General features: G+C 54.8%; 5 protein-coding genes across 5 annotated transcripts; 1 reads left to right on the forward strand and 4 right to left on the reverse strand.

Moving 5' to 3' along the window:
* Nucleotides 1-40: 40 nt before the first annotated feature.
* On the reverse strand, nucleotides 41-4670 carry VTN49DRAFT_7128 (uncharacterized protein; the record flags this gene model as incomplete). Its single annotated transcript, XM_069415363.1, has 11 exons — nucleotides 41-905; nucleotides 957-1128; nucleotides 1177-1389; nucleotides 1435-1532; nucleotides 1579-1733; nucleotides 1786-2361; nucleotides 2408-3102; nucleotides 3152-3333; nucleotides 3393-4398; nucleotides 4454-4582; nucleotides 4640-4670. 11 exons carry the CDS (start codon nucleotides 4668-4670, stop codon nucleotides 41-43), a joined length of 4122 nt encoding a protein of 1373 aa, XP_069265168.1.
* A 460-nt stretch (nucleotides 4671-5130) lies between these two features.
* On the reverse strand, nucleotides 5131-6666 carry VTN49DRAFT_7129 (uncharacterized protein; the record flags this gene model as incomplete). Its single annotated transcript, XM_069415364.1, has 4 exons — nucleotides 5131-5412; nucleotides 5493-6464; nucleotides 6514-6543; nucleotides 6601-6666. The coding sequence occupies 4 exons, from the start codon at nucleotides 6664-6666 to the stop codon at nucleotides 5131-5133; spliced, it is 1350 nt and encodes a 449-aa protein (XP_069265169.1).
* A 936-nt stretch (nucleotides 6667-7602) lies between these two features.
* VTN49DRAFT_7130 (uncharacterized protein) lies at nucleotides 7603-9867 on the reverse strand (the record flags this gene model as incomplete). Its single annotated transcript, XM_069415366.1, has 1 exon — nucleotides 7603-9867. The coding sequence occupies one exon, from the start codon at nucleotides 9865-9867 to the stop codon at nucleotides 7603-7605; it is 2265 nt and encodes a 754-aa protein (XP_069265170.1).
* A 556-nt stretch (nucleotides 9868-10423) lies between these two features.
* On the reverse strand, nucleotides 10424-10962 carry VTN49DRAFT_7131 (uncharacterized protein; the record flags this gene model as incomplete). The annotated part of the gene is made up of 2 exons (XM_069415367.1): nucleotides 10424-10711; nucleotides 10765-10962. The coding sequence occupies 2 exons, from the start codon at nucleotides 10960-10962 to the stop codon at nucleotides 10424-10426; spliced, it is 486 nt and encodes a 161-aa protein (XP_069265171.1).
* A 1280-nt stretch (nucleotides 10963-12242) lies between these two features.
* On the forward strand, nucleotides 12243-15514 carry VTN49DRAFT_7132 (uncharacterized protein; the record flags this gene model as incomplete). The annotated part of the gene is made up of 3 exons (XM_069415368.1): nucleotides 12243-12647; nucleotides 12700-15333; nucleotides 15386-15514. 3 exons carry the CDS (start codon nucleotides 12243-12245, stop codon nucleotides 15512-15514), a joined length of 3168 nt encoding a protein of 1055 aa, XP_069265172.1.
* Nucleotides 15515-15767: the final 253 nt, after the last annotated feature.

Below are 15767 nucleotides of genomic sequence, written 5' to 3' on the forward strand. Positions count from 1 at the left end.
TATGTCTCAGATACCAGTCCTACATGACATGACCGCAGACCTAATCAATAAAATTGACAAAGCCCCCAAACTCCTCCAGAATTAGAGCGTCAATTTTCGCCTCATCTGACACTGTTTGGACGCTCTGTTGGAGATCCTGTTTAGATGCTAAATTCCTGTTATCTGCTGTGACCATTTGTGCATTCTGCCTATCTTGGACAGGCGCTGTGTCTCTGTCCGGAATCTCGTGCTCGCTTGTAAACGGTTCGGACAGAGAATCATACACGTCCGTGTCTCGCCGCTTGTTAGCCGCTGGCAAAGATGTCAACATCATCAACGAGTCTTCGGGTTCGATAGAAGCCCCAGAGCTATCGGCCCTAGGTGAGGGCGCACCCTGGCTATCAACATTTTTGTCATTCCTGTGGTCTGGCCATGCTTTCTTGTTGCAGCCATCCGACACATGCGGATCGTGATTAGATGAAACCGAACGCACAGATGGAGCGAGCAACCTCTCCAACTCTTCATCTTCGTAATCACTTGAAGAATGCTTTCTCTTTTTCTGAGTTTGAGCTGGCTCCTTACCACGCGACTGCTGGCTCTTGGGAACCGTCGCAGACTGCATCGACATCAAATCCAGTCTCGCCAGTCGTTCAGACTTCGAAGACTTGTTACGTGCCGGCTGGCTGTGGTTAACAGTTACAAAATGATTGCTTCGAACCGTCTGTGTCATGTCAAGAATGTCGGCAAGATCATCGTCGAATTCGTCATCGTCCAGACGATTGCCGCTGTTATTCTGCCTCTTACTGTTGCTAGGAGTCATAGCAAGCGGGGTATCTTTCTGTTGACGATGAGTTGAACCGGCCGAGGCACTCTTTGAGATCTTGGGCGGTCTGTCGAGCCCATCACGGCAACAAAAGTGCTTGCATCTGCCGCTTGTTAGTGTCGACAGACAACGGCATAGAAATTTTGCCACCCACGCTGTCTTATCCTTGCAGCGATGGTTGCATTTCCACTTGCCATTTGGAAGGCGGATTGGCTGGTCTTCTTCATCGCAAGGCACTTTGTTGTCTTTGGCCGGCGCTACACGAGTGTGTTTGTTGTTTTCACTTTGGATTGGAATGTCTAACATTTGCCAATCCACATCAGAACCTGTCTCGGCGTCAGCAAAGTGATTTTATTCCTGGATCGACAACCTACTCCCTGTGAATACGTCCTCATCCTGAAAGTCATCCACTTCAATAATCTCCCGAACAGCTTTGACACTTTTCGACGTGGAGATCGCTCCTGTACCCTCATTGGTTCTGCGTCGTGAAGAATTCATTGCTGGTTTCTGATCCAATGTGCTTGAGTTTCCAGAAAACCATGAGTTCGGGACATCAGGCTTCAACACCGCATGTTGTTCCGTTCCAGCTACTCCCGTTAGCTTGTCTCTACCGCACATGTACGCCGACATACCAATGTCATCGCAGGAAACGAAACACGATATGTGCTGAACCGAACTCGTCACCTCTGCACTAAGCAGAATCTCTTGTCTATTCTGCAGTTTGCTCGCACTGTATGCGTCAGAAACCCGCTCTTGTGACTCTTCAAGGGACCTACTTCATGCGCCGAAAATCGAGCAGCCGGCCATCACAAAGTTCTGCCAAGAAACATACATAGACCGGGCGCCTTTGGAAGAACGCCGGGAACTTCTCGTTCAGAAATCCAATGCTGGCTCTGAAGTTCACTTTAACAACCTTTCCCTGCTTTGTCGGCTGAAAAAAACAATCAGTCAGCGCACGCGAGTCTTGCGGGTGCCGAGCTCACCGCTCCTGCCATCTTGATTGTCACCTGGAGTTTTGGAAACTCCGCAAGCCTGTTCAGGAGTTTCATACCAAACGGTGGGTTCTTGCTCAGGATCATGTCAATCCGTTGAGCCTCGGTGTCTTCCAGCTCTGCGATGCTTGTAATCCCTGCGCTGGCTAGCTTCCGGACGGCGACGATACCGATCTGATCCAGCTGCTTAATCTGCAGGGGCGAGTCCTCCCAAGCACGGGCTGCGAGACTGCGTGCCAACGTCAGAGCATTTCTCACAGCAACAGCATCCTCCTTGTGTATCTGACAGTCGATTATACAGCGTATCAGTCGAATAACATGATTGAACACCAACGCTTTATCCTGCTGAAACTGGAGCTTATGTTTCTGGAACTGCTCCGTTGAAGGGAAGTCAACCGCTCCCAGCTCGGATTGAATCAGGAGCGATATCTTATGGGCTTGCTGTGCTACGTCTACCTTGATGGGAAACCGTATCCCGTTGGCACGATTGATTTCCTTGTAGAGTGACCGTTCACTGGCCTTGAAGCGGATGTCATGGAATTCGTCGGCTTGAGCAATGGCAGACAACTACTCGGTGTCAGAATTACACTCTCGCGAAATTCGGAGCACTCACCAATTCCGAAATTTTGGAACGCGGTGGCAACGACATGATGATTTTCATGGTCTCAAACTTCACGTAGTACTTGGCCATTGCATCCCCGAAGGCCGTGGACTTAAGCTTGCCGCCCACCCCTGACACCAGTTCGCACTCTCGGAGGAGAGTTATATCCTTCGCGCAAATCTGTCGCAGCATTTCGTCCTCATCCCTTCGATCCGCGCCCTCCCTGAGCTTGTAGTGGGTTGGATTCCTACGCATCCGGACAAATAAGAACGTCCCTGCGAGCCATTTAACGGCACTGTCCGCATCGGTCACTGTTCCGAGACCGATCTCTGCGTTGAGATGGTCGATGAGATTGAGATGCAAGCAACTTTCCAGCGGCTGTGTTCCAGCTACGAGCCTCTCGTAATATGGAGCTCGCTCTTTCCTGGTGAGGATTACAGCGACTGCCTCATTGTCGAACTGCGGTCGGCCGGCACGGCCAAGCATCTGCATCATTTCCAGGTCGGAGTACTCTTTGCATCCTCCATCCTGCCAGCAGACAGTGTTCTTGACAATGACTAGATGGCATGGAAGGTTGATCCCCACGGCCAGAGTAGAGGTTGAGCAGATGATGCTAATCTTACCGTTCAGAAAGGCATTTTCGATCGCTCGGCGGTCCTCCGCGTCGAGTCCGGCATGATGGAATGCAACGCCAGCTGCCACGACCGCTAGATCGGTCAGTTCAAAGGTTACGATATCAATTTGACGTGAACTTACTTCTCAGATCTGAGTTCTTCAGTGAGGGTAGCGTCTTTCCCGCACTCCAAAGCCGTCTGTGGGTCGCAGTGTTGGACCACAGATTAGCAAGGTCTTTGGAGGTTGTGATCGCCGAGTTTCTTGTGCAGCAAAAGATTATCAACGGTTTCCTCTTCGAGTGTTTTGCAATGACTTCTGGCAGCCTAATCCAGTGATCAGAAACCCTGCAAAATAGCGACCTGAACTCCGGCAAATGGCCTACTTCGTGTTACAGATACGGTCAAAGGCAAAGTCATTGCCGTTGGATTGATAGCCGTACACAAATTTCTGGAGCTTGACGGGCCGGAACTCCTCGCCAAATCGTTCTCTATGCGCTGGCAGGTGTTGAAGAGTGGAGTCCTTTCCTAGCCAGATGGCAACGTCTTCAGAGTTGGGAACGGTGGCACTGAGAGCAATAAATCGCACGTTGGAACCGACCGATTTCATCCGGGATACGACTGCCTCGAGCACGGCACCGCGGGTCTCATTGAGGACGTGTACCTCATCGATGAGAAAGAGCTTGACCAGCTGCATCAACCTTGCGTGGTCTCTCCATTTTCGCGTCATACTGTCCCATTTCTCTGGGGTTGTGATGATTATACTCGCCGTTTGAATGGCCCTCAGCTGGGTGTAGTCCGTGTCACCTGTCAGCTCGGCACATTGGAGGCCTAATAGGTTCAGCTTAGAGGACCAATCGCGGAAACGCTCTGCACAAAGGGACCTGGTCGGCGCTTGATAAATCACCTTGAACAACCCATCCTTCAAGCTGTTCATGAGCCGACATATGGCTAGTTCCATGACAACTGTTTTCCCACTGCCCGTTGGAGCGGATACAACGACGTTGTAATCGTTCTGATAAACATGTTGAAAACACTTGGACTGAATGGCATTGAAAAGGGGGAAGGGGAAAAGAGCCCGGAAACGATCCGGCAGGTCACTGGTTGGAATTAAATGGATTCCCTGGACTACTGGAGGTGCATGATTGAGAGAAATCTGACGTGGCATGGATGGAGACGATACTGGCACGGCTTCTTCTGGGGAGCTACCAGGGATCCAGTGGCTGTCGAACTTGGTCTGCCACGAACGGGCCTTGCTTACCGTCGGACAGACACGAGCAGAGGTTTCGTCCCGTTTGGGACGGAAATATCGCATCAACGGACTGGACGGCAATGCCGAGTCTGATGAACTGGAACCACGATGCTGGGCCGGGGTAGCCACCGGGGGCAGATCTGGGCAATACCAACATTAATAGGCGGAGAATACCCTGCTGCAGATGCATCATACCGTAAGAATCCAAGAGATTCCGCATCGGTCTATCAATAACTCCCCGTGCAGCCGGCGGCGTCACGAACGGGTCAGACTGGCTGGGGGCGTGTTGGTTCCGCTCCTCCAGTTGGGCAAGCAGCTCTCGATCTGGATGATAGTGTCAGCAGTTGACAGCGACTAAATGAGCCATACGGGACAACTGACCGAATGCATCTAGAGGAAGATCGTCGTCCATGGCAGACAAGACTGAGTGTTGATCTTTTTCGAAGCTTACTATTGAGCCAGAGCGATGGAGGTTTCGACTTGGTCGCTGAATTCCAGTCTACAACAGATGAGATGCATAAAACTGCCATCGGGAACCTGGTCCGTCGGTGAAAGGCATTATCAATGACCTCTGAAGGGAAGAGCTTCCTTCCCCATCAGGATATACTCAGTTCCTTCCCTCTGAGCGAGTAAACCCTCATTGTCGTGTATTTGGAGACGAATGAAGAATGACAATCCATAAGCATGCAGAGTCCGTATTTCAAATCATTGAAAGCGAAAAGGATCCAACTCCAGCCAGGGTATATAATATGCAGGCCCAGTATACATGCTGCTCCATGGTCCTACATTCCCAACGTGCCATAGACGAATTAGAAAAGCGTATACGTAATCCCGACAATAAACGCCAACCGCATTACGATGTAAGACCAGCTTCACTCCGTATGTCGGCTTGATCCCGCCCGCGAAGGCTGCACAGGCGATTGAGGCCGGGATGTCGACAAACCCTGGGAATCGGCGGATAGAAGCGGTGTCGGAGGAAGCTTGATGGAGAAGTCATTCGGAGGCGAAAGAGGCGAGGCCTTTGCGTCGCTCTCATCTTTGTCGTAGGCTTCAATTCGAATCGGTGGCGGCCGGGGTCGGTTGCCGCCGACATAAGAGGGCGGATTTTCGAACAAGAAGATGGCCGCTACGACTACGGCAGCGCCAATTGCGAACTATTGGAGTAGGTTAGCGGACAAAGTCAGTAGATCAAAAAAAAAAAAAAAAAAAAAAAAAAAAAAGAAGTCGGGCGTACATTGGCAGATAGCTCCAAATCAAACAATAAAAGGCTCCCCACAGTGCTCAAGAAGATACTCGCAGCAGCCGCCGTGTTCTTCTCAATCAAATCGGCGTACTTGATCGAGAACGCAGCGCCGACACCGCCCACTGCTTGAATGGCAACCAGCAGCCAAACCACCCAGTTGTAGCCGGCAAAGAAGCCCTGTTTGGAGATGGTTTGACCGTCGAAAAAGACAATGCCAATAAAGAAGGCCGGGAAGGCCGAGTAAATTGCCAACTGCACGTTGCGGACCCAGAGCGAAGTCTGCGTCGTATTGTCGCGCACGACCCTTTCGAAGAGCGTCGCCGCAGCGGCCGACGCGACAGACGCACAAAGCGTGGCCATCAGGCCGACTCTGCTGTTCAGAGTCGGGTGCTCGAGGAGCAAGTCCTCCTCGATACCCTCATAGGTGGCCGAGCGCTTCACCATCCTCGATGCCTCTCGAAATTTCTTCCATTCGCGCACAGAACCAGGGAAATCGGTAAGCACGCGATTTCTCCGGGCCACGATCGGGTCGGGTGCCTGGGCCGGAAGCTGGACGAGGGCGACGCCCGCGGCCAGGAACAATAGAAGAGCCCAATTTCGGATGGGAACGTTCCGCTGGAGCAAAAGCAGTCCAAAAATGGTCACAAAGAGCAGCTTGACTTGGTAGGTGAGCTGGAAGGTGGCAGCATCCAGGTTCGACAAGGCGATGAACTGGAGGGAGTTCGCCAGGGTGTACAGGATGGCTGGCAGGGCCATCTTCCAGCTATCCCCGGAGAAGATGGAGCTGAGGAGCGAGACGAGGAGGGAGGTCGCGGGCATGGAGGGAGGTACGCGTCTCGTGAGCTCATGGAGGGCGGCGGTTATGGAAATGCCGAGCTTAATTACTTCGGCCAGGAAAACAGCGGTGGAGGGAACGTAGCGCTTGCCATTTACAGTGGGCATAACGCGAGAATAATGGAGAAGCTGGAGTATTGTAAGCATGGCTATGGCAGACCAAGCGACGCGGGCTTACCATCACGACGGCGGTGTACTGCACTGTCAACTACCCAGAATCCCAATTAGCAGAGAAGTCTCATCTCTTGCCAGTAACAAAGCATACCAGTGCAGTGGCGGCATAGCGCCAAAAGGAGCTCGTTCCAGACGAGCTCTGAGCCATTTGCGCCATACTGGGAAGACGCAGAGTTTTAACTAGGCCTTGGTTGTCGGGGTTGAAGCGCGCTATGATATCAGCGAACGTCGATCGATCGCTGTTGCTGACACATCAACCTAAAATGCGCGATCAGAAGGCCGACATCAAGAAGGATCTGATCTATATCGAGATCTTATTCCATGCAAAATGCCAAATCAGATACTCCTTCGGATTTGCTCATGGAGGGGTCGGTCACGAGAGATCTTGATCAAAAAGTGGAATTCTGGTCACCCCAGACCGACCGAAACTGTTAATAGTATTCGTAGTTGGTAAAGCAAGGGGGCTAAAGGAAATCCTGGCGCTTGTCTTCACGAATCTAGAATGCAGAGATGCCAATGTGTCTGATTCGAATCCATACTGGGCCATCAGTCTAGGAATCCGAGCGATCGACAGGGTCGTTAGAGCCGACGCGCTGGTCGGGGCCTCAAGACCAATCACACCTTGAGAATGTCACATCGTCACTCACTGGAGATGGAGTGCTAAGATCAGTTTGTCTCAAGTCAGATCCAGGACAAAAATAATAATTGATGGAAAAAATTTTGCCTAGTTCATGAATTTTGCATTGAGCTTGCCATTGAATGCAGATACTGATACATGCAATCGCTTCAAGTCGTGATGTGAAACGTATTAAAAAATGGTAAGGGAAAATTAAAACTAGGGGGCAAGAAGAAGAAAAAGAGGAAAAACGTAGAGAGCGAGAGAGAATGACCATGCAGGACAATGCACCCAAGACACAATGAATTGAACCCAACCTCCCATTTCCGTTGTTTCCAGATTTCCAACCTCCGTTCATTCCGTAAGCACCGCAAGTGACATAACCAAATCAAAACAGAATAGGAAAGGAAAGAAAGGAGTGTGTGAGTGTATGTGTGTGTGGACAACGAGCAACGAATGCCGGGTTGACCAGAGAGGTCAATGCACGATGGCCAGGTTGTTGAATCTCGCTCCCCAGAGAGGATAATCGGGTTTGGCGTTTTTGGGATTCCCAGTTTGGCCGAGCATGATGGTCTCGGCGTCGCCATGTGAATGGCGTGCCGGATGGCGCGGCGGCACCGACCCGGGGACGGGGGGCGGAGGATACGACGGCGGCTGCGTCGGGGGCGAGAACCGATGGATGGGCAAGGTCGGCGTGAGTGGTGAGCCATTGCCCGTGGTAGACGCGGAGGAAGGGGTGTCCGAGTACACCAGGCTGACGGATGACGCGCCGTTGGCGGGCTCGTCAGTCTTCTGCTCCGAATCAGACGTCGTGTCCATAGAGAGAGCGCGTTGATCTTTGGAGGGAGCACCTTGCTTCGGAATGGGTGTCACGCTGGACGAGAGATTCGCACTCAGCCGCAGGAACGACGTGTTCGAGTTTTGCATCAGGGAGTCCCGTTGAGTTCGTGGTGAGATAGAGGCGGTGTCCCCTGTGTCCGATGCCGTCGACGCCCGTTGGATCTCCTGCCACATTCCCGGCGTGATGCGCCCATTCCGCCGACGAAGAGCCTCCAGGAACGATTCTTCCTCGCGGGTGACCGCCATGACCCGGCTGCGTCGGTTACCCGGCACGTTGGATTCGATCAAGGACTGCCGAACAGGGAGGAGATTCTCATGGAAGTCGCCCGGTTCGGAGATGGCGGGATTGGTTGACGCACGAGACGCCCGTCGTGATGTGGAATATGTGGACAGCGACGGGGCGCGACTTCTCCGTTGGGGCCGCAATGTGGAATCAGGAGCCGAATGGCCGCTAGTGAAGGAGAGCTTGCGGTCTACTTGGGTAATGGCGGGCCCTTTGGTTGCAACCACCGCTTTCGCCGTGCAGATCTCCGGTTCCAGCTCGCCGTAGGTCGCGATGCTGTCTCGGAAGATGGTCTTGGGTGCTGCTTGGCTCACCAGCTCCTCGCCCAGCGCTTCATCATCGTCATCGTGCTGATCGGTTTTGACTTCCTCACCGTCATCCTCGCCTTCGTCTTCCGAGGATGATAACGAGAGCACACTGGACTGGTTGAGGTCGGTGGTCATAAGCGTGCTGCTACTGGTCTTCTTCGACACACGCCCGCCCTTCTTGCTGCGGGGCTTTGTGCCGGGCTCAGAAGCAGCAGATTGCCATGCCTGAAGCGAATGTTGGATGCGGCTGGACACGGGAACAATCGGCCGCGGACTGATGTGTGTCTCGGGGGTGCGGTTGGTGTTGGTGTTGCGGGTGGCCAAGGACGACGCCGCGGATGATAATCGATGTGAGGCAGTCTCCCCGGGCGACCTTTTAGGAGATCGAGACGGAGAGCGTCGGCGTCTTTGTGGACTTGGTCCGCGATATTGAAGCCCTTCCGGCGGCACACTCAATCGCTCCTCTGCCTCAACCTCGTCTATTTCTCCATCCAGTAGCGGATCGTCAAATCGGATTGTCTTCTCTATCGGCATATCGAACCAGTCCACGGGGCGTGAGCCATTGGACTTGGGAGGTATCGAGCGATGGATTTTGAAGGATGGTTCTTGCCATCCTGGAGGGCTGTTTTTGGCCTCGGGGTTGGGCTTGGCCGATTTGTTCTCTGGTTTCTTGGATCGTTCCAAGGAGCCATCCGACGGCACGGGTGAGGGCGAGTCGGTGTATCGCTGCGGTGATAGGAGCGGGGCCACCGAAGACCTGGGCTTGGGAAAGAGTAGAGAAAGATCGATTCTACTCGGGCGGGCCTTGCGCTTGGGGGACTCCCGTTGCTGGACCGGCTGATGCAGCTGCTTCGGCGGGAAGCCGATGCCCCGGAGACCCTCGATATCGCTGAAGGCCAGGTTCCGTTGTGACTGTGTCTCCAAATCCAGAGACTGCATGTCCTTTACCGGCGATGCCAGGTTGGACCAGGAACCGGATTTGCGCAGCTGGTGAGCCTCCGGAGGCAGCGGATGCGACGCCGCCTCAGCCTGCTGGTGGGCACGGTAGGTTTGACCCAGGACCGGCGACGAGGCCCTCACGCGCAGGTCGTGATCTGACGCCGCGCGGTGCGGCGACAGCAACTCCTGCTTGGCCTCTCCGGATCCATCCGGGACCGTCGAGCTGCCATTAACCAGGTTCGGGGGCCTCCGGGCCTGTTTGTTTTTGCTGGCCGACGCCATTTTTTGTGGCAGGGCATCTGAGGTCGCCTTGACGCTAGAGGTGCGGGCGTTGATGGGATAGGGGGGACTCAGGGACTGGCGGCGGCCCATGACGGACACGTGGTTCTGCAGGAAATAATGAGAGCAATCATACAGTGACAATGATAGCTTTGCTTTTTCCTGTCTTCTTTTCTTATTCTCCTGGTCGGGAGTTGGGGCTTGGGGATAGGGGTCTTTTTCTAGGATGATCGACGATCGAAGACGATCAACTTATCTTGGGGAAGTCAAAAAGGGGTAGTGATCGGTCCCATCGCGATTCAGCGTGGATCACCGCGTGTGGGCTGGACTCAAAATGGGATCTGAGAGTCAGAGCTCCTATTTTGGAGCGGCGCGGTGCTGTGCCCCTGAATACGGCGTGGGACGAATGGAGGATCCGAGTCTTTGGGAGCGCAGAAGCCACGTCCAAGATGGTCATCATTGCCGAAGAACCGCGATAGACTTGCGTTGATCCGCATATTTAAGTTTTCATTATGGAGCCTAGCTGATTACTAACGGACCAAAGCGGTCGTAGTGGATTCATAGTCACATTTTGTTCCGTCCTTGGACTCGTGGAGAGCAGCGGCCGGCGAATCCTCACTTAAATTGCAGACGCGATTTGTTCCGGGGTCTAGCAGGCCGACTCGGTCTTCCGGCCAGTCATCGCCCTCCATTTGAATAGCGTCGGGCGGGAACTTGCAGCATTCGGAACTTCTGAAGCCCGGCATGGCATGGGATATTTGACGCGTCTGGCGCAGGCAACCGCACGCTGAAACGGACCTCGCCGGCCTGCAGCGCGGAGGAATTCACTATCATCCTGCTTGATCCGTCCATCCTCACTGACTCGACGATTCCTCATCTGTTCCTCTTGTCCAGCCTTGACCGGAGACTTTGCTCCGCCGATCCACTCCGTATCAAGCTAGCCTCGGTCCAGTGGCCGAGGATCAGGGAAGAGCTCTGGGCGGAAGAGACCCACGTGACTTTCCCCGATTCGGGCTCCGGGCTGAGGGCGTGTCTGTGCTCAGGGACAATTTTGGCCATGGAATCTGGGGTGAATCCCTTGGTCGACGCTCGAGGGCCTCCTCGCAGTGGGAATGTTGACAGGCCGTCAGAACGGACGACAGCGTCAAAAGTGCTCCATTGGGAAGGACTACCGGCCCTCCCGAGCATCGATTGTTGGGTGGAGGAAGCCTGGATACTCCGCTGCATCCATTAATTGGGTGTGGCTGGTCCCTGCTAGTCCCCGAGGCACTGCGCGTCATTGATTGAAAAAAACTCCACGGAGGGTCCGAGTTAATATCGTCCTGCGTCGGGCGAGAAGCTTATGAGGGGAAAGCATGCTGCGTGCCAACTACGGAGGATCAGCAGCGGCGATCTGCTCAAAAGGACCAAAGGGCCAATATGCATTCATTCTCCAAAACAGGAAGGCAGGGTCGGAGTGTCGATTAGTCATCCTTCCTGGCCACTTGGCCATGTGGCGGAAACGCCACGGTGGCCACGCTCTGACGCTCCGGTCTGGCCAGGGACCAGTTTCCGTATCAGGGCAAGACTGGTATTTTATTCCAAATCGAAATTTTACTAAATTAACCAGAATTGTAAGAAATTGTAATATTCCATCTGCGCATTTGCAGTTGGACCCAGCCTTCCATTTTCGCCGAGATAACGATGCACGTGACTGAGCCTCCCGCTCTCGGATCGCGCCATCTGCCCGGCTTCGGGTGGTTGACAGCAGTTCCTGATAACCAAACGCTGACCGAGCTACGGTGAACCGGAATTTTCTTCTGGTTCTGAAATCCAAGGAATTTCCCGGTCCGAGTCGTTAGACGCTCTGTCAAACCGAGTCCTCAGCGGCTGGGTCTCGGAAGTCAGCAGCCAGATCCATCAATCACGCACTGCATGGCCCATGCATCCTCTTACTCACATACGGTACGAGCCCACAGTCGGCGTAGTCAACCCGCCAAATCCAACGGCGTCTGCACGCTATTCTCTGATAAATTCCCTGGCTCGACGGTGAATAATTCCCTGATTACGATCGAGGCCGGACTGATAGTAGCCTGAGAAAACCGGTCTGCCGCCCATAGTGGAGATCCGCCGCGGTCCACACAGCCTAAACGCCCCAACTAACCACCAGCCGCTCTTCTCTTGATCCCTCTCCAGCTTGACCACTCCCCTCGGCCCGCCACTGAGCTTGATCTCCCCCAGTTCACGACCAGATAATGTTTTTTGGGTTGTTCTAAGTTGTGGTGGCTCTAGACGCTGTGACTGCTGGGCGTTGTGGCCAGTGCCTCCACTCCCCTTCTGCCACTCGCCCTCCGATTTGGTCGTGGACCCAGGGAGTGCCGACCCTTGATTCTGCTGTATTCGACTATTCTACGCATTTTCTAGTCTCTTTAGTGACGGTTCTCGACACCTTTAGCCTGCATCAACAATAGCAGGGACTCGCCCTTCCCATGGAAACTTGCGACTCGCGCGCCGGAAGGCGAGACGCGTCCGCTCCGGCCGAGTCGTTCATCTTCCCTTCGCGCACGACCACCGTTCGACACTCGCGAAGAAGTGATCTCGAAGTGCCGCACCACCAGACGCCCCGGACTGCCGTCCCATCCGGCAGCTCGCTCGCCCAACTGTCCTTTGCACCCGCCACTCGGACCACCGTCGTCACCACCACCACCACAACCACCACCGATTTTCCGCCGCTGATACTGAATGCCCCTCGCTCCGTGCGAGATCTGGATCCGGCCCGATATCCTCTGGCTGCCAAGCCGACGCCGCCGGCATTGCGGAAGATCCAGTTCGAACTGGATGGCCAGTCGGTGACGTTCAACGAGCCCGAGGATCCCGCGGCGGCCTTGGAAGAAGTGCGTTCATCTCCGATTTTCGATAAACTTTGTGAGGGCTGACGTGTTGCAGTGGAAGGGAAAACAGGATGCCTTGGCAGCCTCAAATGGAGTGCTGAAATCCGTCAGCGTCTACGACGCCCGTCATTTGTCCGACAAGTCACGAGTTGCCTCCCCGCATGCCTCGTTTGAAAACCGGAGTGCTCGAACGCGTCACGAGCGAGCCTCCGCTGATTCAGTGACAGCCAGAAGCAATGCTCATTCTCGTTCGACAAGAGGAAAGAGCGACCATTCTACTGTGTTGGGTCTAGCCACGCCGGAAAACGAATCCAATCGACTCCAGTTCGGCGACAGCACTGTGCTGAGACGGAGGATTCATCACCATGAATTGAAGCCGCGGTCGCAACCAGATTCACCGTGCCCAAATCTCAACTATGACGGTGCCTCCGATCAAGTGCGGGACCAGCAAAGCAAGCGTATGCGTGTACGCACCCCAGTTTCGGAGCGCCGTCGCATGCCGCCTCGGCAGCGCTCTGGTATGCTTCGCGATCCGGACTCCTTTACGGAAGACGACATGGATGGTGGCGACGGAGCGGACGCGGATAGGGATGCCGCGTCGGACGCGACCGCGGTGGAGGGTAGATCCAATAGCACTCCCTCCGACTCAGCATCTGACTCGACCCTCGCCCAGGACATGTGTCTGCCCAGCCCGAGCTTGTCTCCGGTGACTGCTATGAACACCAAGAACGGGGGTTCGTTCTTCGCAGACCAGGAGGTAGACACGGATTCGAGTTTCGAGGCCACCAAGCTTTCATCCAATGCCGATCTGGGCAAGTCGCTGACCAACAACGATGGTGAACCCGTCTCGGCGCCGTCTCTGATGGACATGCCACGCGTCATTAATTACTTTGAGTCGATCCCGGACCAGATGAAGACGTATCTCATGTACCAGTTCCTCCGGCGGTGTTCCAAGTCCACCCTGCGGGTCGTCGCCGATGTCGTCAACCCCACGCTCAAGTGTGACTTTTTGGCCAAATTACCGCCGGAGCTGGCTCTCAACATTGTCAAGTACCTTGACGTTCGATCTATGTGCCGAGCTGCCCAGGTATCCAAGAAATGGCGCCAAATCATCAACTCGGATGAGCGGACTTGGAAGGAACACTTTGACCGGGAAGGGTTCAAGCTTTCGGCAGGCGAATTGCAGCGTGCCATCCGGGAAGGATGGGGCTGGCAATTCCCGCACGGCGATGAGGATTTCGAGCGCGACCTGAGCTCGTCCTCGATTACCCAGGTGGACCCGGAAGCCAATGGATCGGATTCAACGTTTGGTGACGGCCAGACGGAGGCCTGCTTGAACAGTTCGTCGTCCCGACGGCCGAAACGAAAGGCGCCCAGTCGACCGGGAAGCCGAAGGCAGGCCAAGCGAAAGATCACGTCGGCCAGCAGCAATGAACCTACGGGCGCTCCCGCCTGGCCCAATGACTCCGCCTCCGTGGAAGGGCTGTACGCCGCTGCATCCGCTGCGGCGGCGGCAGTGCCATTTCCGAATGTCGGACTGCCATCGCTGCGGAACCTGCATCTGTACAAGTCGCTATACCGACGACACTATGCGATCCGCAAGAATTGGATGCGTACCGACGTCAAGCCAGGTCACATTGCTTTCCGAGCCCATGACCGACATGTGGTCACTTGCCTGCAGTTTGACGACGACAAGATCTTGACGGGCAGCGATGACGCAAAGATCCATGTGTATGACACCAAGACGGGGGCAATCCGCGCCGTGCTATCCGGCCACGAGGGCGGCGTCTGGGCTCTCGAATATCGCGGCAACACGCTGGTATCTGGTTCAACGGACCGGACGGTGCGAGTCTGGGACATTGAGCGGGCCAAGTGCACGCAAATCTTCCACGGACACACATCGACGGTCCGATGCCTGCAGATTCTGATGCCGACGGAGGTTGGCAAGAACTCTGACGGAAGTCCAATCATGATGCCGCAGGAGCCCCTGGTGATTACAGGCTCGCGAGACTCGAATCTGCGGGTGTGGAAGCTGCCGAAGCCGACGGACCCGGTATATCTGCACGGCACTCCACAGAGTGAGGACCACGAATGCCCGTACTTTGTCCGGGTGCTCTCGGGCCACACGCACTCGGTGCGGTCGATTGCAGCGCACGCCGACACGCTGGTGTCTGGCAGCTACGACTGCACAGTGCGGGTATGGAAGATCTCGACGGGCGAGCTGGTGCACCTGTTGGAGGGCCACACGTTCAAGGTGTACAGCGTGGTCCTGGACGTGGAGCGCAACCGATGCATCAGTGGATCGATGGACAACCTGGTCAAGATCTGGTCGCTGGAGACCGGCACGCTTCTGTACAACCTTGAGGGCCACACATCGCTGGTCGGGTTGCTGGACCTCAAGGGCGGGCGCCTGGTGTCCGCGGCGGCGGACTCGACGCTGCGCATCTGGGACCCGGAGAACGGGCTGTGCAAGAACACGCTGTCAGCACACGCTGGGGCGATCACGTGCTTCCAGCACGACGGCCACAAGGTGATTTCCGGGTCAGACCGGACGCTCAAGATGTGGGACGTGAAGACAGGCGAGTGCGTGCGGGACCTGCTCCGGGACCTCAGCGGCGTGTGGCAAGTGCGCTTCGACGAGCGGCGGTGCGTTGCGGCGGTTCAGCGGGATGGCGTAACTTATATTGAGGTGAGCCGGATTCACGATCCCTTGGTTCATTGGGCTGTGCTGACTCGGTTAGGTTCTCGACTTTGGTGCCTCCCGCGACGGCGTCCCAGCCAGCAAGCTCGGACGCCGTATCGTCGTAGACCGAAACGGCAACGAGGTCACCGACGACCTCGACGATGAGGACTACGAGATGCCCGATTAAACTCTTTCGTTTCCCCATCCATACATACTTAGCCGTCGCCTCATACATATAGGGTTTGCATTCCATGAAGCTATTACTGCATCTCATCTTTTGCTTGCTTTGCATAGCGAGGGAGTTTTTATCATTCCATTCGGCATCTGGCGCAGGGAAAATGGGAGGGCCCGGGTGTTCTTTTTCTTCTGATTATTTTCGGGCTTCTTGGTACAAACTTGACATGGGCATGGATGAAAATACGAATGACCCTAATGAATAT

This window comes from Thermomyces lanuginosus, assembly GCF_041956635.1.
Source record: "Thermomyces lanuginosus strain ATCC 200065 unplaced genomic scaffold VTN49scaffold_42, whole genome shotgun sequence".
Classification (NCBI taxonomy): domain Eukaryota; kingdom Fungi; phylum Ascomycota; class Eurotiomycetes; order Eurotiales; family Trichocomaceae; genus Thermomyces; species Thermomyces lanuginosus.